A 21,498-nucleotide genomic window follows, 5' to 3' on the forward strand; every position below is an offset into this window, starting at 1 on the left:
AGGTGAGAGACGATAGCTTAGACTAGGGCTGTCAGATCAGTGGGACTTGCTCATGGGCTTGTGGGTTAAGAAAAGGAGGAAGCAAAGATGGCATCTAAGGTTTTGGCTTGAGTAATTGGGTAAAGGGGTGCCATTCATTGAGAAAGGGGAGACTGGCAAAGGAGCAGATTTGGGGTGGGGAGGGTTAGCTGCAATCAGCTGTTTAGCTTTGGAGGTAAGTGTGAGCTGTCAGACAGCTAGATGCAGAAGTTGATGGACATCGAATGTTACGAAGCTAAGTGTTTCTGGAGACACTGCTCCTTTTTCTTTTCTCTGTAGGTGAGTTAGAATAATTGATGAATTAGCACTGCCTGATGTGGGGAATATCTGAAAGTAAGAATTTTACAGTCCTCAGTACTAAAGGTGCACTGGATATACAATACTTAGTTCCTTAGGAAAATAGGTTTAGAGAAACTGATTTGCTGTATTGATGCATTTTGGAACTAGAGGATAGAATGCAGATGTAAACAGCATCTGTACGTTGAATTAGCAGTGTTACCTTAGATGAGCTCCCTGAAGATGAGCCACATATGATTTGCCCTCACCAATTGTTGCTGAGCTGCACTGTCAGTTGCACTGAGATTTTGATTTTTTTTCCTTTGAATTGCTATACTACTAGACTTTTTCTCTCAATGGATCCTGTGCATGGAGAAATATCCCGAGCTATGAGGAATCGTGGACTTGAAATCTACATTTCAGGAGAAGGGGATGGGAGCATCCCAGATGACCTGGATCTGAAAGTCCTACTGCACAGCCTTGGGTTGGTGGGGGGCAGTGTGTGTGACATCCTTCTGGCTTTGCACTCAGAGACCCGAAGTGCTGTTGTAGGTAAGGTGCTTGACTTCTAGGCCTCTGCAGGGTTTTCTTCCTCTGGAAATTCATGTTATTCTATTTGACTGCTAGTTCAGGAGTTCTTACATTTAGTGTACATGGAAATAGAAATTACCAGGAAAGCCTGTTAATAATGTAGATGCGCTTGGTACCCTTCTTCCCCAAGAGATTGGGTTCAGCAGGTGTGAGCGAGGCACAGGAATCAGCATGTTAAAGAAGCTTCCTGGGGAATTCTGATGCATGCAGTCAGAGACCCACACTCAGAGGAATACCTGTACTGCTTTTCGCACTGAGATTGATGAAGTTTGTCCTGCAAATCTTCACGGTCATCATTGAATCTCTTGAAGGTTGAATAAAGAGGGAGCTTTGAATTGTTTAAAACAGATAGGTGTTACTTCTTCTAAATGTCCAAATATACAAGAAAGAGCAGTAATAATAACAATAATGAAAATAATGAAATGTTACTTATTAAGTAACTACTCTGTGTTAGGTGCAATGTTGGCTGCTTATTTAGTCCTCACAGTAGTTCTGCAAGGTATATTTCCATTTTACAGATAAGGCTCAGAGAGGTAGATTAACTTGTCAAATCCAAACAGTTAATAATGACAGCTGGGATTTGAAAGCAGATCTTTTGGATTTCAAAGCCCATGGTTCTTTTTGGCACCATGCTCATTTTGCCCCCTTCAGTGTGTGTCGGCTTTAGATCCAAGGGTCTGTGTGGCCAGGCTTTATCACATTAGTAAATGAGTCATCTAGTCACTTCCCCAAAAGGTACTGCTGACAGAAGGAGGGGAGGAGGGCGGAATAGGAGGCAAGGAATGTGAATGTTCCCACAAGTTCATTGTGTGCTAGTGAGCCCCCTATAGTCCACTTGGAAGGCTTTCTCAAATAAATATCTGGGTGGATTTGAGTGGAAGTTTGATGTGAAAGTGAAATTTGTCCATTTGCACTGGAGATTTTTCAGAATCTATTGCTCATGGATGGCACTATTTCTTCTTTTTAGGTTCTCCAGCGTCCTCGTTGTCAACACTCATTCACACAGCCTTACTCATTGTGCAATACCTACAGCGAGGGCTGAGCTTAGACAGAGCCTTTTCTGAAGCATGCTGGAACGCATATGTCCGCTCCCAGGCTTCACCAGCAAACCAGAAGGTACTGTGAAGTGTTTCACACAGCTTTCTACGTTATAACATTACAGGTAATAGGAGGAAACTTTATTGGTGGCAACTTTAATGACCTAAGAGCCATCTGCAGTAATGCTCTAACAGAGATCTGGTATCCAGGCACTTTTCTGGAAAATAGCGTAAATGTAAATATTCCTTGAAACTTGCCTCTCAGCGGAAAAAGTGAAATTTAGCTTGAATGTAGTATATTGAGGAATGTGTCTGAGTGTTGTGAGAGGATCACAAGGGGTCTAGAAAACTACTGTTGCCCTGCTAGTTTTTGGTAAGAGCACCTGTGTCTCGGTGCCTGTACACCATGTGTTTTTATCTCCTACCAGCTTGTGCAGGCTTTACTGGAGAAACACGTTTGTTCTCTGCAAGCACATGAAACCTGGGGCAACTCCATTATTGCCATGGGGCTGTGGCCAGATTCTCTGCCCTCGGCTCTCTCTGCTACGGAAGATTCTCATCTCTCTAAAGTCCGAGGCGATGGACAGATCTTAGTATATTGTCTCAACAGGCTGAGCATGAAAACGAGCAACTGGGCAAGGTTAGTGGAGCCTTGAGTGTCTGTATCTCTTTGGCATCTTGACTTCTCCTCCCTCCCTCCCTTCCTTTCTTCCTTCTTTCCTTCCTTCCTCCCTCTCTCTCTTTCTTTCTCCCTCTCTCTTTTTTTGATGGTAATGGTCATGACCCAACATATTTGACCAGAATGTTATGTGGCCATTTTCCACACAGTTCCATTGTTTGTTGTGATACTGCTCCCTATTTATTATTTATTATAGGTACATGTTTTAATTGTCCCCCTTTGGAGGGACTCATGTTTTCCCTGTTAACCTCTTTGATACATTCATTGTAAAGTTATTGTCTTGGTTCTTTGAAATATGAAAATTTAACCCTAGTACTAACTTAGCCTATTGCAATGAATTTCAGGATTCAGCCTCTTACTTTGCCAGACTTAAAGAAAATTATGCAGTCCTCCCACCCGGAGAGCTTAAAATTCAATTCAGTTGAAATGGATACTTACTGGATCGATGAACCAGATGCTCTGGCTGTGGCTGTTAAATTGCTCATAGAAAGAGCAACCAATCAAGACTGGATGCTCAGAGTTAAATGGCTTTATCATTTAGCCAAGAATGTGCCACAGGGGCTTGGTGAGTAGAGAAACTTCATTTGTGTAATGAGGGAATTTAAGTACACTTACCCGGCTTTAGTAACTCAGCAGTTGTTTTACTCTCCAACTACACTGTTAAAATTACATCTGGGGAAGCTCCTAGCAGGACGTTTATGACTTAGCATTACTGCTTATATAGCTGTTAAAATATTAAGGAACACATCTGCCCTTAGATGTTCCCTGAGATAAATTTTTTTTTCTCCACGTAATCCTTAGCATTTCAGGATCCATCCAGCTTTCTATCAAATCCAGAAGGAAAATGTACTATATTATGTTACTTTTAAGTTTTTGAACATCCTGCTTTTTTTGCTGTACTTACTCTGCTGCACACGCGTCCTATCTGGGAAAGGGTTGCTTTTGTTAAATTTACTTCCCATAAAAGTACATAAGATTCTAATCTTATTTTCGTTCCAATGCTCTAAGTGGTCGTGCTTGATTTCTTTGTACTTTTTTTATTCCAAGAGAGGGAAAAGCAACAGTTAAGAACATTGTACAGATTGTAAAGTACAGGACATGGAATTTGTTGGTAGAACTTGTTGACTAAAGTAATTGAGTTTACATGAGTCTCTGCTGCACGAGAACTTGTAGATAAGCCAGCGTATGTGTATATTATTGTGTGGTACATGTGATGTCTAAACGTGTAGAGAAAAATTGTATAAATATTTGTATCTGCGGTGTCCTATGTGATAGCTGCTAGCCAGAGGTAGCCACTAAAATGTGACATGTGACATGGCTACTGTGACAGCAGCTGTAGAACAGAAAGTTCAAATGGACGGCACTGCTTTAGATGCTAACATTTGCTTCTCCTTCCTCCACAGAGTCAGTACAGATTCATTTGGAAGCCAGTGCTGCATCTCTTAGGAATTTTTACTCAAATTCTCTCTCATCTGGGGTCAGTAATGTCATCAAAATATTACAACCAAATGTAACAGGTACTGCACCTGACTTGATTTCTAGCTCTCAGCACTCTGGGAAACTTGTCCATTGAGTTCATGGGAAAAAGATCTGTTACAGCTCCCACTTATAACAGTTTTTTTTCTAAAGAAGACTCAGGGTATCCAGATGCAAATTCTGCTACTTTTTTTGAAATTATGCATTCTTCAGTTTCTGAAAGGATGATGGCACACAATGTAGTGGGAAGAACACAGGAGTTGGAAGACTGGGCTCCAGTTCCAACTTGGCCACAAACTGGCTTGTTGATTTGGGGCCCATCATTCACACTGCTGACTTTGTTTGAAAAATATGGGAATTAAATTCATTCTTCTGGGGTCCCTTTCACTTATGACTTTCTGTGATATACTAGTACTGTTAACAGAAACTGTGATCTATTTTGAGATGAAGGGGAAACAGTACAGGATCAGTTTCTTCAGAAAATAGAAAACCTTAATGATGAAGTTATAAAGCCTTAAATACAAAGTTACAAAACAAAATCATAATGATAAAAGGAGTAGCCGTCTGAGCCATCTAATCAAATGAGGTATTCAGAATTTCTCAATCTTTATTTGATGTTGATCAAAACATACTGTTACCCATTTGGTTTAGAAAAAAATATGCACGATGCTTTTGTGCTAAACCTTATGTTTACATAATTATAATCTTATGTATACTTAAAATTACCTTATGTACACTAAAGGTAACGGGCTAAATGGTTGAGCAGAAATCAAACAATAGAGAAAACTTCTGTAGTAGTCAGTTTGCGGCTGGACCTAATTATGGCTTTCCAATTATGAAGGAATTTTGGTCTTTGGGAACACAGTTCTAGAGTAGAGTGGTAGGTTCCCTTTGTAGCAGACATGGCTTGCCCTCTGTTGGCACTCATTAGCTCGTCTTCCTTTTTCCCTTTCAGCTGTGTAGCTCTGGATTGTGTAGTCTTGCTGGACTTTGGGATATGGGCCCCCATGTGTACCTTGCTATTCACAATAGGCATTTGTTAGACTACTCTATGGTGGATGCCTTTAAAACTTGAAGTGCTCCACTGACCCATCCAGCTCAGCCACCATCAAATTAATGTTCCCATCGTTTTGGTCTTACCTCTTCCGCTGGGCTCTCAACCTCTGGAGCGGGTCAGAGTCTGATCGCTGCTGCTTTAGAGAAGAGATACTGAGCTTGAGCCAAAGGAGCAAGAGGTAGCAGCAGCACATCCTGTGATTATAAAGAAATGGTTTTTAAGGGAAATAATCTTGAGTTGTTTTTCTTACTGAAAGCAAATAATGAGATGTGTTCATTCATTTTCTGCCATGTAAGTTCGTTTTTTTATGGTTAATGGCGAAAGATTGGGTAATTAAGCCCATGGATTCTTTCCCAACCAGAAGTGGGAGCTGAGCAAATGAATACATTTGTTGGAATGTTTATGCTGTAGCAGAGGTTACTTTTCTATCCTACGGTGGAATGAATTTTCAGGGCTAGAAGAAATTTTGCCTTTAGAAAGGAAATAGCGTAAAAGCTGTTGAACCCTACCTTTCTACCACCATGGACTGAAACCATTTCCTTGGTCCCTCTCTTCCCCGGCAGGACTCAGTGGGATCAAAGTAAAACAATGAAAATTCTCAACTGAAATTTGCCAGGCAAGGAGTTTAACTCCAAAATTCTACCTTTTGTTTTTTAAACCAGATGAATATGTGATCCCTCTGGATCCCCGATGGAATATGCAGGCTTTGGACATCATTAGAAATTCGATGGACTTTGACCCACAAATGGACCAGCCTGAGCAGCTCTTTGTCCTTTTAGAGTCTGTTGCAAACAAGTAGGTGAAGTCTACTGTTCTGGGTGCTCTTTGCCTTGTTGTACACTATGGCTTCACAGATAATACCTTTCCTAAGCTATACTTGACAGTCTTATGTGTGTTTAATTTTCTGAACCTGAGAAGTGGTGGGTGTCAGACATGATTGCTTTGTCACCACCTCTCCTTCACGCTCCATGTGCAGCAAAATCATTCTGACCGTGATGTCCAGGTGCCTGGGAATGTGACAGGTTCTTAATAATTGAATAGGGTACTTTAATAAATACACTAGTGACGCATTAGTGGTGGAATTTGTTTTATGGTTAATCTTTTATCATAGGATAGTTGTGTTTCTGCTGTTTTCTGTGTGATTCCCAGCAGCTCCTTGCATTTTCACATGTCCTTTCCTCAGCCATCTATCTGCCCCATCCAGTGTTGGAGATGTACGTACATAGTGACCTATAGTATAAATTTACATAACTGTTATATAAGTTGGTCTTTCCTCACCTTTAATGTAATGACCGGTAATATTTTTTAATTGGCCATTAGTGTAATAGATTTAAAAAATAATTTTGTAATTGAGGTATAACGTGCATTACAGAAAAGTACAGTAATGATGATTATATATCGTTTGGGTGACTTTTCACAAAGTGAGCTCACTCATGTGATAATGTAGTAGTAGCACCTCTGAGGCCCCCTTGTCCCCCCTCCTCCTCCCCAGGTAACTTCCAGCACTGCAGGTTAATTGTGAGATGGCCAGTTTTAAGAGTTCACAGCATAGTTTGTCATGTCATGGCAGAGCAACACAGAGGGACTGGGTGGTCTACCTAGCCCTCTGTCTTCCTCCCCCCCCAGCTCAGTTGTCATCCCTCTTGCTGCCGTCTCTCTAGTCCAGAATTTGCAGAGGCACGAGGGGAATGGCAGGTTGAAGGAGACTGATGTTCCAAGGGTTCTCAGGATTCAGCCGGTAGAGGCTGTAATAAGTATTATTAACCAATAACTATTCGTTATATTATGGAATCTCATTTCAGGACAATCATATATCTTGATCGGGAAAAACGGATTTTTACGGAAGCAAATTTGGTTTCTGTTGGTGGCAGAAAGTTAAGAAATAGTGTTTTGAGAATGTCCTTTGAATTCCATAAAGGTAAGGACATTACCTTTACTTTCTTCATTTATGCCTCTGACTGCATAATGTTGCTGAAGGTGAGAGGGATTTAGCAGCTGATGCCATGGTACTGATTCCTTTTGATTTGCTAGCTCGAGTTTGAACATCTTCCCTTATTCAGTAGTTTTGACTAAGTGCTTTTTTACGTGTCCTTGATCTCATTTACTTTTTATAGCAACCATGAGATAAGCCTCATGAGAGAGGAAAGGGAGGCACAGAGATGCTCAAGGTCACATCTCTAGCAAGTAGCAGAGCCAGAACTTGAAACTTGTTCTGTTGGCTCAAAAGTGTGAGCTCATAAGCATTTGCTTATAGGTTCTTTCTTCCTTCCTCCTTTTTTTTTTAAATTGAAAAGATAACGGTATTTCTTGGAAAATATTCAAACTATATAGAAGCATAAAAATGGAAAAAGTCTCCTCTCACAGCAGCTACTGTTAATAGTATATTTGTTTGTATCTTCTCAGATCTGTCTGTGTTATCTATCCATCCAGTCATATACACACTTAGAAATTGTATTTAAACAAATGCTTTTTTTAAATTAAGACGTTATGAACGTCTCTAGATATGCACGACTAACTTGCTAACTTAATAATAGACAAAGGTTTGCTTTCAATTTTCACGTTTCAAATTGACCCTTGTACTGAGAATAACATTAAGTTGTAGATTACTGTTGATTTTGAAAATGTCCAGAGATTTAAATCTGATCAAATATTCTTATTTTGTTTATACCAACTCTATAAGATCCAGAGAGCTATCACAGCCTGCCCCATGAAATCGTGGTCAATCTTGCTGCTTTTTTTGAACTTTGTGATGCGCTAATCCTGCTCTGGATACAGTCCTCCCAGGGGATGGTGTCTGATGCCAGTGTTAATGAGGTAAGGAGATGTACCTGTTTTTATCTTAAGCAACATATTTCTTGGCACAAAGATTCTTAGGGGCAAGAATAACTTCAGTGTTGTTACATGTACAATATTATTTGAGAAGTTCTTAAGAATTTAAATAGATACACATATTTTAAAGCTTTATGGTGTTATAACTGACATATAGTAAGTCGCATATAAAGTGTACAGTTTTGTATGTTTGACATGTGTCCACCCGTGCTACCATTACCACAGTCCTGACAGTGAACCTATCCATCACCCTCAGACCTTTTCCTCTTGTTCTTTGTTTTCTCTTCTTTTTTCCTGCCCCCCCACCTCCAACCAGGTATCCACTGATCTGCTTTCTGTTACTGGTGCTCAGTTGTGTTTTCTAGTATTTTATATTGTTCTTTTTTATCTGGCTACTTTCCCTTAAAATCATTTTGAGGACTTCCCTGGTGGTCCAGTGGTTAAGACTCCACACTTCCAATGTAGGGGGCACAGGTTCGGTTCGATCCCTGGTCAGGGAACTAAGATCCCATATGCCGTGTGGTGCAGCCAAAAAAATAGAAATATAAAAATGAAAAAAATATATTTAAAAAAATCATTATTTTGAGATGCATCCATATTGTTTTGTGTCTCAAAAATTCATTCCTTCTTATTGCCGAGTAATAGTCCACTGCATGTATGTACTACATCTTATTCATCCACTCACCTGTTGATAAACATCAGAATCTTAACAGTTATATTTTAATTCACTAATCCTTCTTAGACATGATTGTCACATATGGACTAAATTGGGCTTGAATCCAGATTATTCGAGTAATTCTGGTTAAACTAGAATTGTAGATCTTAAACTTTTTAGTCTCAAGGCCCACCCCCCCATGGTCATAAAAGTTACCAAAACCCTCAAAGAACTTTTGTTTATGTGTTTACGTGTATCAATATTTACTTTTAGGAAATAAATCTGAGAAATGTAAAAAATATTTATTAATATGTTTAAGAAACACAGTAACAAATTCATTTCGTGGTAATATGAATAACATTTTTAATGAAAAACAACTATTTTCCAAAAGAAAAATTAAGAGGAGTGGAACTGTTTTACATTTCTGCGAGTCTCTTTAATGTCTGGCTTAACAGAAGAAACCCGGATTCTCACACCTGCTTCTGCATTCGGTCTCTTACAGTATGTTGTATGGATTGAAGTTTGTGAAGAAAAACTGGCCTCTATTTCATGTGGCTAAGAGATTGGAAAGGGAGGAGTATTTAACAACATTTCACATAACTGTGATATTCTTTGATTCTATACCACAGGTTGACAAGTGTTAGTTTTGTAAAGGTTACTTGTAATGTGGAGTCTGAAAAAGTATCACTGATCTTGTCATGTGTTAAAATCCGTTGGCCTGGCTTGCATTTTGGATGGACTTTTAGCCTTGCATGTATGTTCTCATGCACTGGTAATTTGGAAAGTATTGTTCAGTGAGTTATCAGATCTTCCAAGTGTTGACACGTTACATTTTTCAATATAGATAAATTTAAAAAGTCACACTCATGAAAAATTACCACAAAAAGTTACCTCATGAAAAAATCTGTAAGTATTGGGAAGTTGTCAAGCTCTTAGTTTTTCAAAGTTCTAGGTTTTACTTGAAGGTTCGAATTCTATCATCAGCAACAAATACTCTCCTGTTTTTCTTGAACTGACAGGTTGACTTCATTCATTTTCCACACAGTGTTTGCCAGACACCCAATCACAGTTTGTCCCCTCCACCCCCGGCCCTGTTTTTGGTACCATCAGTGCAAATGTCAACATAGTGAAAAAGGCAAATAACGTGACATTATTATGAAAACAGCTCTGACATCATAAAACCTAAAAGGAATCACTAATCTTGAGACTACTGTAAAAGTACATAATTAGAAGGACAGCTAAGTTGGAGACTCACAATACCTGATTTGCATTAAGAAGCTACATTAATGAAAACAGTAGTTATTGTCATAAGGATAGACATATAGACCAGTGAAACAAAAAAGAGACTTCGGAAATAGACCCTCTTATATGGTCAGTGAAGTTTTGGGGCGGGGGGGCAAATATGCAAAGGTAATTTAATGGAGAAAGCAGTTCATTCAGCAAATGGTAATGGAAAAACTAGATATCCATATAATAAAATAAAAATGAGCCTTTACCTGCTACCTTACATCATATAGAAAAGTTACCTCAAAATGGATCATAGACCTATGTATAAAAGCTAAAATTATGAACCTCTAAAAGAAAACATAGGAGAAAATCTTCACAGCTTGAGGCTAGGCAAAGATTTCAGGGCATTCTTCATAAAAGAAAAAAATTGATGAATTCAATTTTGTCAAAATAAAGAACTTAATAGATAGCTTTAAGAAAAGGAAAACACTGGGAGACACTGTTGATAAATCACATGTAAATTTTATAGACAAATAATAAGACAACCCAATTTTTTAAAATGAACAAGAGAATTTGAATAGATGCTTCTTGGAAGATAAATGAATGCCCAATGAGAACTTGGAAAAATTGCAACATCATTAGTTATCAAGGAAATGTAAATTAAAACCACAGTGCGGTGCCACCCACCAGAATGGCTAAAATTAAAACGGTCAGCAGCAGCAAGTATTGGCAAGGAAGTGGAACAAACTGAAACCCACCTACACTGCTGGATGGGATACAAAATAGTGCAGCTGCTTTGTCAAGCAGGTTGGTGGTTTCTTACAACATTGCGTGTACACTTACCACATGACCCAGTAATTCCACTTTCTCTGATAACTGAACTTCAAATAATAGGAGGAAAGAGCTTTGCTTCCTCTGACTGCCTTAATAATCCCTAAAAATACTCCAGTCGGATGCTAGATCTTTAACGTGTGTATGTTGAGTATTGATTAATGATTGAAGTCAGTGTTCCGTGTCCTTTACTGGGAGATGTTTGTGAGCAGTTTTGGTTTACTTTGTTTTTAGATCTTGGGTTCTGTGCGGTGGCGGGACCGGTTCTGGACCGTGGCCGATACAGTAAAAGTGGATGCACCAGGCCTGGCCTTGCTTGCCCTTCACTGGCACTGGGTTTTAAAACATTTGATTCGTCAGATCCCGCAACTCCTGATGAACCACGAAAACAAGTAAGAGTCGTATTTAGAGTAACAACGTCAGTATCTACAGTATTGACATTAAAGGGAGGAGGGTTAGGAATTGAAATGTGCTTCTTCTTGGCTTTACTTTGGTTTGTTCCCTTGGCCTGTTGGTGAATGTAAATCAAATACAAAATGTGAGTGATGTTCTTACCATCCAGCATTTCCCCCTTTCCTTACTTCCCTTCTGCCCTTTATCTCCTTTGTTAAAGATATTACAAAGAGGTTCAGACCGTCTCAGAACATATTCAGAATTGCTTGGGGAGCCCAACTGGTGGATTCACGGGTATAAAGAAGTTACAGAAGTTTCTGGGACGACCGTTTCCTTTTAAGGTACGACTTGGAAGCATGCAGGAAACACAAAGATTTGACCTCTTTGGCAGCTCTCCTGGAACGTGGGGACTGCCATTCAACTATACTCAGCCTTGCTTGCACAGCTTAATTCTTAGATGTTCAATGAGTACTATTAACTGACTTGTTAAATGTTATCATTTTACTTATTCTTGAGACTTTTAAGGCTGAGTAGACTTTTAACTGTATTACTGTGAATATCCTGAGATCTACAGGAGTAAACCAACTTTATGTTTTATAGAATCATTAAGGAAATATTTAAAACATTTTTTTCAGCCATGAATAGGCTGCTAAAAAGAACTACTCTTCTCCTCTGTAATAGGCTCTCCTGGGTTTTATTGTTTCAGGACAAGCTGGTGGTGGAGTGTTTTTCACAATTGAAGGTCTTTAACAAAGCCCTTGCCATCAGAGAGCGGATGCCTGCCCTTGGGGAGAGTGGATGGTGGGAAGACATTAGTCGGCTCCAAATGGTTGCTTCTGAATGGACATTAAAGAAAAGTCTCCTACAGGCCTGGGGGTTGGTCCTCAGAGCTAATACTCTGGAAGATGTCAACCCAGGTAATGTGCTCTGGAGTTTGGCTAGCTGACAGATGTTCTAAGCATATCCTCTGCTCTGCAGCCAATACGTTTTATTTATTTATTTATTTGCAGCCAATAAGTTTTTTAAAGTTTTCCCTTAGATATTCTCCTTTTATTTATTTATTTATTCCCTGTATACTTATACCGACCACTAAATAAGTATCAGGCATAGGGCTAAACTTTTTTTTTTTTTCTTTAATTTTTTTTGGCCACACCACGCAGCTTGTGGGATCCTAGTTCCCCAACCAGGGATCAAACTTAGATCCACGGCAGTGAAAGCCCAAGTTTTAACCCCTGGACTGCCAGGGAATTCCTTAAACTTTACATATATTATTTAATTCTATCACTGGAATTGTGCAGGTATTAATAGCATTATTTAACACAGCGGTCCCCAACCTTTTTGGCACCAGGGACTGGTTTCGTGGAAGAGAGTTTTTCAATGGCTGGGGTGGGGGATGGCTCAGGCGGTGATGGGGGGCAATGGGGAGCGATGGGGGGCGGTGGGGAGCGGCAGATGAAGCTTCGCTCACTCGCCTCGCTGCTCACCTCCTGCTGTGCGGCCCAGGTCCTAACAGGCTGCAGACCGGACCGGGGGTTGGGGACCCCTGTATTAACACATGAGACACTCAAGCTCAGGTGAAGTTGAACTCAGGTTAAGCTAATGGTCATGTGACTGGCTGTTGTGAATCTGAGCCTGACCACTGACCACTGTGTGTCTTTTTGTCCAGATGAATTGAAGAGTCTTGTGAATGCTCAGTGTTCAGAGCTAAAAGCCAGAGGAATTTCACTTGGTTTTCTGGAGAAAAAGCACAGCGAAGCTTCCTCCCTGTCACAGCCAGGCTTTACCTCCTTAATCCAGCTCACCAGGAGTGTTCAGCTCTGGCCTGCAATGGAGTACCTGGCTATGCTTTGGCAGTACAGAGTCACAGCGGATTTTATGATGCAGGCTTGCCTGAGAAGGTGAGCCATCCTTCAGTTTTTTTCCTTTGGGGGCACTTATTTTCTTGCAAGGTTATTCCGTGTATTCTACACAGCGTTGTCTTGAGGGGGCATGGTTGCTGAAGCAGAGGGAGGTCATTTGCCACTTTGGAAAGCCAAAACTTCTTGAAGATGCTTTGCCTGTTTTGACTGCACTTCTGAAAGTTACTAGGTGTGGGACTTCCCTGGTGGTGCAGTGGTTAAGAATCCGCCTGCCAATGCAGGGGACACAGGTTTGAGCCGTGGTCCGGGAAGATCCCACATACCGTGGAGCAACTAAGGCCGTGCGCCACAACTACTGAGCCCACGCACCACAACTACTGAAAACCGCACCTCTAGAGCCTGTGCTCCGCAACAAGAGAAGCCACTGCAGTAAGTCCGCACGCCGCAACGAAGAGTAGCCCCCACCTGCCGCAACTAGAGAAAGCCCGTGCGCAGCAATGAAGACCCAACACAGCCAAAAATACATAAATTAATTAAATAAATTTATATAAATGAATGAATGAATGAATGTTACTAGGTGTTCTTCCAGTAGAATTATTTGCTCATTTTTAAATAAATGTACTCCAAGTCCTGTGTGTTCCATCTTCCCTTACATAGCAGTTTTCTAGCAGCTCATTGAAAGCCTACAGCCCACTCTCTCTCCCTCTTTATTTTTGGAGCAGGTCCAGCAAAAACCAGCAACCCCATATAGAGGAGGAGATAAGTCATCACATCACGTTTTGTCTTAAGCACACACCAGTTGCTCCTCAAGAGCTTCGAGACCTTTGGTCCTTAGTGCACCATCAAAAGGTAAAAACCAAAATCAAAATCAAAAAACCTCCTTTGCACTATGAGCTGATTAGATTTTCTATGGCAGACTGATTGCAGAACATCTATTTATTCTCAAAAACTGCATGTTGTAAAACTCTAGTCTTATCTGAATTAAGTTTCAAAGGGGAGAACTTTGAATGTTCTTTGGCAGTAATTTCCTTGGTATTTCTCTACTCTTATCACAGATCATTTCATTTGGTTTCCAGTTAAATGAGGCTAAAATATTTGCTTATTTTTATTTTATTTGCTCAAAAATGTATTGTCAGAGTGTTTTTTACCCTTCCACAAGAGTAACTGTTAAATGTGAATAGTGGTAAACTGTAGTTAATGTAACTTCATTAGTACAACGTTAAATTTTTTTGATAATAATGTTTTATTCATTTATTTATTTTGATCACATAATTGTGTGATTATTTTAATTAAGTTTTCTCATGCACTTTTATAAAGTCAGATCTTATGTTTTATAAAATTATAAATAGGTTAAGTGACTTGACCAAGACAACTGGGGTGGCAGAAAATCAGGAACATTAGGATTAATAATCTTTAAACCCATGTTAGTTTTAGATGAGTCTTACAAGACAGAGAGACCTTATAATGATTTATGGAACCTTTCTCAAATACTCTCTTATCTAATTATTCCTTTATCTCTAGATGTCTACTGAAGAAAGGATCTCTTTGTGGTCCGAGTTATTTAATTCCACGTTTACATCTTTCTGGAGCAGTACTGTGACCACAAATCCAGAGTACTGGCTAACATGGAGCCCTCTGCCTGGTGTGCAGCAGAGGGAGACACCCAAGTCCCTTCTGGACCCCACGTTAAAGGTTTGTTGCCATAAAATTATAAAAATGTCTGATGATAGTAGAAGAAACTTCTCAATGGATCTAGCAATGAACATTTATTCCTAGGATAGAGCAGTGACTAAAAGTAAATGATTGCAATACTTTATTTTCTGTAAGATATTAATAAGTGTCCCTTCAAAAAAGATATTCCATCTTAAATGATTTGGGAAATCCTGAATTAATGTAAACACAATATCCTTTAAAAAGTCTTTAATTTCTCTTCTAATTGAAATATTTTTTCTAATTATAAGATTTTAAACAGTACAGAAACATGTAGATATGTGTGCATACGTGTGTGTATATATATATGCATACACATATACATACACAATATGTATACATGTGTATTTATATATGTATATAATGTAGAATTCACTGGGAATAACCACTCTTTGTTCTGTATCCTTCTGTTAACATGCATTTTTATATTAAATACATATGTAAATAAAAACAAGGCCACCTTCTTGGTTCACATGATATGTCGTGGAAATTTGCACCTGTCATTCCAGCTTATTCTTTTTAAGGTATTCTACTGTACTAATGTGCTGTAATGCATTTAATCACTTTCTTCTTGATAAGCATTGAGGTTTCTTGCCTTCTCCTCCCCCTTCCTGTAGCAAACATACCTGCATCAACTACCCTTGTATAAGCCTTTGTCCACTTGTCTGAGTATTTCTGTGGATGTGTGACGAGAATTGGAATTTAACCCTTGGCCAAAGTGTCTTCACATTTAAAGAGATTTGTAAATATTATTAGAACGTCTAGGGAAGTAGGTTTTCGTTTTTTCACTTTTTAAACCTGCAAAGAGACAGTGAAGAGGGAGAACATGAAGTCAGGATGACCACGGTGGACTTGGGACTAGAGCACGTTTCACTTATCATATATCCTGTGTTTCCGTATCTTTGCCTCACTAGGTGTTATTAACACTTTAAATTATTGCCAGTCATACAGTTAAAAAGAAATCTCATTTTGATACATATTCCTTTGATTATTATTCAGGTTGAATGTCTTTACATGTGTATATTGATTGCTTTATTTCTTTCTCTGAATGTTCCAGTCATGTTTATTGCTCATTTTGTTAAAAAAAAGAAAAGTCATTAATCATCATTTTATTATTGAAGATCTCTTTATGTATTATAGATATTAAACCTTTACCCAACATATATTTGGAGATACATTTGTAGTGTTCTGTTGTCTCTCAAGTTTGAAGATGTTTTCTTATATCACAGAAGTTTTATAGTGTTTTCTAAATATGCCGGTCCCTTTCTACTTTCTGGCTTTGGTATCATGCTTTTTAAATAAATCTTCCTTCATTACCCACAGAGTTAAAAAACACATTTTCTCATATTTCCTTTTTTTTTCCCCCCCCAGCTGTGTTGGGTCTTCATTGCTGCGCGTGGACTTTCTCTAGTTGAGCGAGCAGGGGCTACTCTTCATTGCGGTGCACGGGCTTCTCATTGCGGTGGCTTCTCTGGTTGTGGAGCATGGGCTCTAGGCGCACAGGCTTCAGTAGTTGTGGCTCACGGGCTCTAGAGCGCAGGCTCAGTAGTTGTGGCGCATGGGCTTAGTTGCTCCGCAGCATGTGGGATCTTCCCGGACCTGGGCTCGAACCCATGTCCCCTGCATTGGCAGGCAGATTCTTAACCACTGTGCCACCAGGGAAGCCCTCATATTTTCTGTTTTTGTTTTTGTTTTATGTTTACATCAGTCTCATCTGGATATCTTGTTTTGTGAGGTGGGGATGCAAATTTTTTATTTTATACAAACAAGCATATCCTAAAGCAGTATTAGCAACGCCAGTTTTGACTAGTTCATCCTTTCCATCTCTTTTGAAATGGCCACCTCTGTCATAACACCTTATTCCCACAATGTTCATGGATTTATTTTTGGACTCAGTTCTGTTCCATTGCTCTATCAAGATTGATTTCTTTAGTGTAAAACATCTCTCAAAGCTTTTAGTGTTAAACCTTATGGGTCCCCAAGAGTTGCATAGAGTCAGGTTTGCTCTCGTGTATTTGACCCGCTAACCCTTCGTTCATGGACAGCTGTTCCTGTGTCCCAGGTTAACAGTCCAGGGAGACAGGCTTGTCCCTGGCTCTTCTATTTGTCTTCAAACTCCTTCCCCTGCCTTCAGGTCTCACCTTCCTGCCCCCAGCTCTGCTGCACAACTGGTCTTCCTGATGCCCAGGTTTGAGGGGTTTTCTTCTGCATGACTAAAGCACCCACTGCTCCTCCTTCATAGAGAATGGAGTCCTTCAAAGGCCCACTGCACCCGCCCCCGTTCTGCCCTTCTGGTCCTGTCTCAGGCTGATGTTTACCTGTTCCTAGCAACCTGAATCTCCTTTTAAAATTTCTTTCTTTCCTCTAAGGTGCCCCAGTGCTGCTTGTTGAAACCCTTTTTTTTGATTTCTAAAAGTTAACATGACTCCTCTCCCCTTATCAGGGTCCTGGAAGTCTCAGTAGAGCCGTGTTCTCCAAGTGCTGCTTTGAAGTCTTGACCAGCAGCTACAGAGCAAGTCCCTGGGATGTGAGCGGGCTCCCCATCCTGTCCTCCTCACATGTCACCCTGGGGGAGTGGGTTGAGAGATCACAGCAGCTCCAGGACATCAGCTCGGTGCTTTGGACCAACATGGCTGTCCCTTCTGTAGCAGAGTTCAGGTATTCCCTCCCCCAGGTAGACGGTACAGCTCCCATCTTTCCTCCAGAGCATGTAGTGGGGACCTCGGTCAGAGCTTTCTTCAATAGTGGCTAGTTCCAGTGGGTGGAGGAAGGGTGTTTTCTGGCTGGATGAGCAGGTTTTCAGTCCACGACAGAGCCTGCTGTGAGCTGGCCAGCCACTCTTGTCAGCTATAGGTATATTGTGATCAAGAAGGTGGTACTTAGAAAACCGTATCAGATTAAGTGAGAACAGAAATTCACCTCTAGGTGTAGGCAGTGCAGTCTGTCTTGTCATTTTCTGGAAGAACAAGTAGCATGAGAAAGGAATGGTGGTCGCTGTGGCGCAGACCCTTAAGTGCTTCCCTGTCCCCACAGACGCACGGATTCCCAGCTGCAGCGGCTGGTGCTGCGCCGGCACTTGGCTGGCCTGGCAGAGCTGCTCCCCGAGCCCCGGCGGCAGGAGTACGTGCAGAACTGTGAGCAGCTGCTGCCTGGGGACAGCCAGGCATGCCAGCACGTGGCCCAGACTCTCGGGGACATGGCCGGGCAGGAGACGCTGCCCAAGGAGCTGCTGTGCCTTTTGCTCACCTCCCTGCGCCACTTGTTCGGGGAGGGGGAGGGTAAGCGGGACCTGCCTGAGCCAGCCCACCGTGGGAGCCTGTGGGTGAGCCTGGGCCTGCTCCAGATCCAGACCTGGCTTCCCCAGGCACGCTTCGACCCCGCCGTGAAGAGGGAGTACAAGCTCAAGTACGCCAAGGAAGAGGTATGGAGGGAGGGCTTGGAGCGCGGGCTGCATCCCTGACTGCCTGGCTTTGCTTAGTAGAGTATTCCTTTGTCTCCCTTTGGATGCTCAGAGCACAGAGGGATGATTTTACATAAGCTGCCCTGTGACATCCCAGGAGTGTGTTCTAAAGACTGTGTTTTCCTCTTTGCGGGTTCCTCTGAGTAGGTTCAGGCACCGGGAGGGGCCTTTCTGATGTTTCTGCTGATAGGCTGCCCTGGGCAGAGGGCACAGCAGGAGAACTCTAGTGGTATCCTTCCCTATCCAGATCCCTCTGCCTAAAGTATGTTGTGGATATTTGGATTTGGGTAACTTCTTTAGACAGCGTATAGCATTCCTTAGGTTTTGAACTTTGGGTGTTTGTTATCCAAAACTCAGGAAGTAGGTAGATTCGGATAATGTGGTGTAGCTCTTGCTATTTGAACTTGCAACCAAACTCAGGAACTGAATACATTAAGATAGTGATACACTAGTTCTATATTTTGAAGAAGGAAAATTATGTTAGTTGGGGTGATGACCAGACTGCTGTAGCAGAGACTTAGAAGTTCTTTGGCATAAGTGAGATAGTGTCTTTTCACCTGACAGCTCTGAGGTGAGTGGTCCAGGTTAGTGGAACAGAAACCCCTGCCCTTGGGTCATTCAGGTTCCTTCCATCCAGGGAGCGACCCTCCCCCAGGGCTTTGTCTCTGGGGCCTGGCCCTAGCTGGGCACAGCAGACCAGTCTCTCCCCTTCCACTAGTTACAACAGCTGCAGTGTGAGTGGAAGACCCGGAGCCTCTCATCCCATCTGCAGACCGGAAGAGACCTGGAGGATGAAGTAGTCCTCGATCACTCTCATCCTCACGTCAGGTAACACCGTAGTGATTATTCCAGTTGGGGGTTATTGGCTTGAATATTCTTTTTAAAAAGACATTTTGTAGTATAGTTACAGTGTTAAGCTGAGGTTATGGTCTACATCTCTGAACTACATTAGCAGGTAGATCCCAAAGCCATGGTTATAATCAGGAAAAATACATACTCTGTGAAAGGCGGGGGCGGACTCGCATGGGGCCAGGAGGGTTGAAAGCAGAGCTTAATCTCAATGTGGAAGGAGTGGGGTGTGATGACGTGCACTGTGGAGATCTGTTACCTTAGGAAATAGTGTTTAGTAGTGGGTTCTGAGTTCCAGTCCTGTCCCTGACCTTTGGCTTTAAACCTTGGGTAGACCACTCAATACCTTAAACCTCAGTGCCGTATTTGTAAAAGGAAGGTAATAGTGCCCACTTCAGTGAGACGTGCCCCCGAAGTGCTCAACGACACGTGTTGCACGTGGTAAATGCCTGTGTATATATTATCCATTTTCATTATAATTGTCCATGTATCATTTTATGCCTCAGTGGCTGAAATGTCTTCCTGCTGTTTTCCTGAGACTCAGTCTAGATTTGCTGCTTTGCTTCTGACAGAATTTGCATACTGTGTTAATTTGCCTTTAGGTTGCTTCGCCAGAGAATTGATCAGCTGGAGAACTTAATCTGCAGCCTGTCCAAGAAGCAGGCCTTCAGGCCCCCGCTGCCTGTGTATGAGTCCCTGGTACAGGAGGTCCACCACTATGTCACCAGCATCGCCAAGGCCTCTGCCGTTCAGGACCTGCTCACTCGGCTCCTGCAGGCCCTCCACACGGACGGACCTCGGGCTGCCCAGATGGCCCAGAACCTTCTGAAGGAGGAGGCTTCTTGGCAGCAGTCACACCACCAGTTCCGGAGGCGGCTGGCAGAGGAGTTCGCCCTTTACCCAGACGCAGCGGCCCCGCTGCAGGCATCCGTCCTGCAGCTGCAGCATGGCATGCGGCTGGTGGCGTGCGAGGTCCACGCCTCACTCCATGGTGGTGTGGTCTGCGCGCACAGGCTGGGTGCCCTGGCCACATCCCTGTTGGCTTTCCCATCAGTGGGCCCCACCTTCCCCACCTACTATGCTCACGCAGATGCTTTGTGCTCGGTGAAGTCGGAGGAGGTCCTGCGAGGCCTTGGGAAGCTGCTCCTTAAGCGCCTGGGAGGAAAGGAGCTGGAGGGCAAGAGCCAGAGGCCCTGCCCCACCCAAGAACAGCTGCTGCTGAACGCCCTCCTGTACCTGCGCTCCCACGTGCTGTGCAAGGGAGAGCTGGACCAGCGGGCCCTGCAGCTCTTCAGACATGTGTGTCAGGTAAGCCCTCCTCCTGACGGGAGCTGGGGGCACGAGCAGGTCGCCTACAGGACACTAGCGGTGCCTGGTGCAGGTGAGACAGTGTGGGAAGGCACTGGGGATCTAGTGTCTGCTACTTGGCTTTTTCCCATTTAACTGTCAGGTTTAGGGGCCTTTGTCAATTTTTAAGAGATTAAAAAAGATATTAAGTGTTGTTAGCCCTTTATGCCTGATACACACTGCAAATATTCTCTCCTTTTTTGTTGGTTCTTTGACTTTATGGTGGGTTTTGCCATGTAATTGAATGAACTTTTATTAATATTAAGAAAATAGGGGCTTAGGTTCAATCCCTAGTTGGGGAACTAAGATCCTGCAAGCCAAGCAGCGCAGCCAAGAAAATAAAATAAAATAAATTCTGGGGCTTCCCTGGTGGCGCAGTGGTTGAGAGTCCACCTGCCGATGCAGGGGACGCGGGTTCGTGCCCCGGTCCGGGAAGATCCCACATGCCACGGAGCGGCTGGGCCCGTGAGCCATGGCCACTGAGCCTGCATGTCCGGAGCCTGTGCAATGGGAGAGGCCACAACAGAGAGAGGTCTGCGTACCGCAAAAAATAAATAAATAAAATAAAAAAATAAATTCTGTTTTTTCCCTTATCAACAAAAGCAACTTGTTTTCATTGTAGACAATTAAAAGAATAAGTATAAGCGAAATTATTCGATCCTGCCACTCAAAACTATATAACTGTTAACACATTGGTGTGTTCTATTGTAGGCTTGCTCATTTGTGCATGTATCTGTAAGTGTACATCTGTGACACTAAATTTTTTACAGCTGTTTTTTCCCAGTGGTATACAATTTTTTGGGGTGGCGGGGAGTAGACCCTTTTAAAAAATACAAATATTAGCAGAGTGATCCAGTATTTAACAGATAAAAGGGCTGCTCTGGTTGAGGACAATGCTATACCCTCTGTGGTCCCCGAGATAACGTCCTCAAATGGCTCGAGCCCTACAAACCACTAAGAAAGTCCATTCTGTTTTACAACTTGCCTTTAAAAGTCTAACAGCTAAAATTTAGTGCTTCTTTCCGTCATGATTATGGTATTCTCCACCTGCATCATATTTAGTGACTGCGGGTTTTCTGTTGTATGGGTAAGTCATTTAACAGTTCCTTTCACTGAATATTTACATTTATATGTAAAGGTTTTTTTTTCTGTTTTGGGGGGAAAAAAAAAAACCAAACCAGTG

General features: G+C 42.0%; 1 protein-coding gene across 1 annotated transcript in view; it reads left to right on the forward strand.

Moving 5' to 3' along the window:
• MDN1 (midasin AAA ATPase 1) overlaps positions 1-21,498 on the forward strand; it is a 155,148-nt gene that overhangs the window by 87,519 nt on the left and 46,131 nt on the right. The window contains exons 46-63 of the mRNA XM_082855910.1: positions 659-867; positions 1,874-2,022; positions 2,372-2,583; positions 2,967-3,187; positions 4,026-4,139; positions 5,818-5,950; positions 6,958-7,073; positions 7,836-7,969; positions 10,932-11,089; positions 11,311-11,431; positions 11,797-12,007; positions 12,757-12,988; positions 13,672-13,798; positions 14,471-14,641; positions 17,103-17,317; positions 17,693-18,080; positions 18,838-18,947; positions 19,571-20,276. Coding sequence (XP_082712036.1) covers positions 659-867; positions 1,874-2,022; positions 2,372-2,583; positions 2,967-3,187; positions 4,026-4,139; positions 5,818-5,950; positions 6,958-7,073; positions 7,836-7,969; positions 10,932-11,089; positions 11,311-11,431; positions 11,797-12,007; positions 12,757-12,988; positions 13,672-13,798; positions 14,471-14,641; positions 17,103-17,317; positions 17,693-18,080; positions 18,838-18,947; positions 19,571-20,276 — 3,727 coding nt within the window. The remainder of the gene's footprint in view (positions 1-658; positions 868-1,873; positions 2,023-2,371; positions 2,584-2,966; positions 3,188-4,025; positions 4,140-5,817; positions 5,951-6,957; positions 7,074-7,835; positions 7,970-10,931; positions 11,090-11,310; positions 11,432-11,796; positions 12,008-12,756; positions 12,989-13,671; positions 13,799-14,470; positions 14,642-17,102; positions 17,318-17,692; positions 18,081-18,837; positions 18,948-19,570; positions 20,277-21,498) is intronic.

The sequence above is a fragment of the Leucopleurus acutus genome (assembly GCF_964270905.1).
Source record: "Leucopleurus acutus genome assembly, chromosome: 15".
NCBI classification, from domain to species: domain Eukaryota; kingdom Metazoa; phylum Chordata; class Mammalia; order Artiodactyla; family Delphinidae; genus Leucopleurus; species Leucopleurus acutus.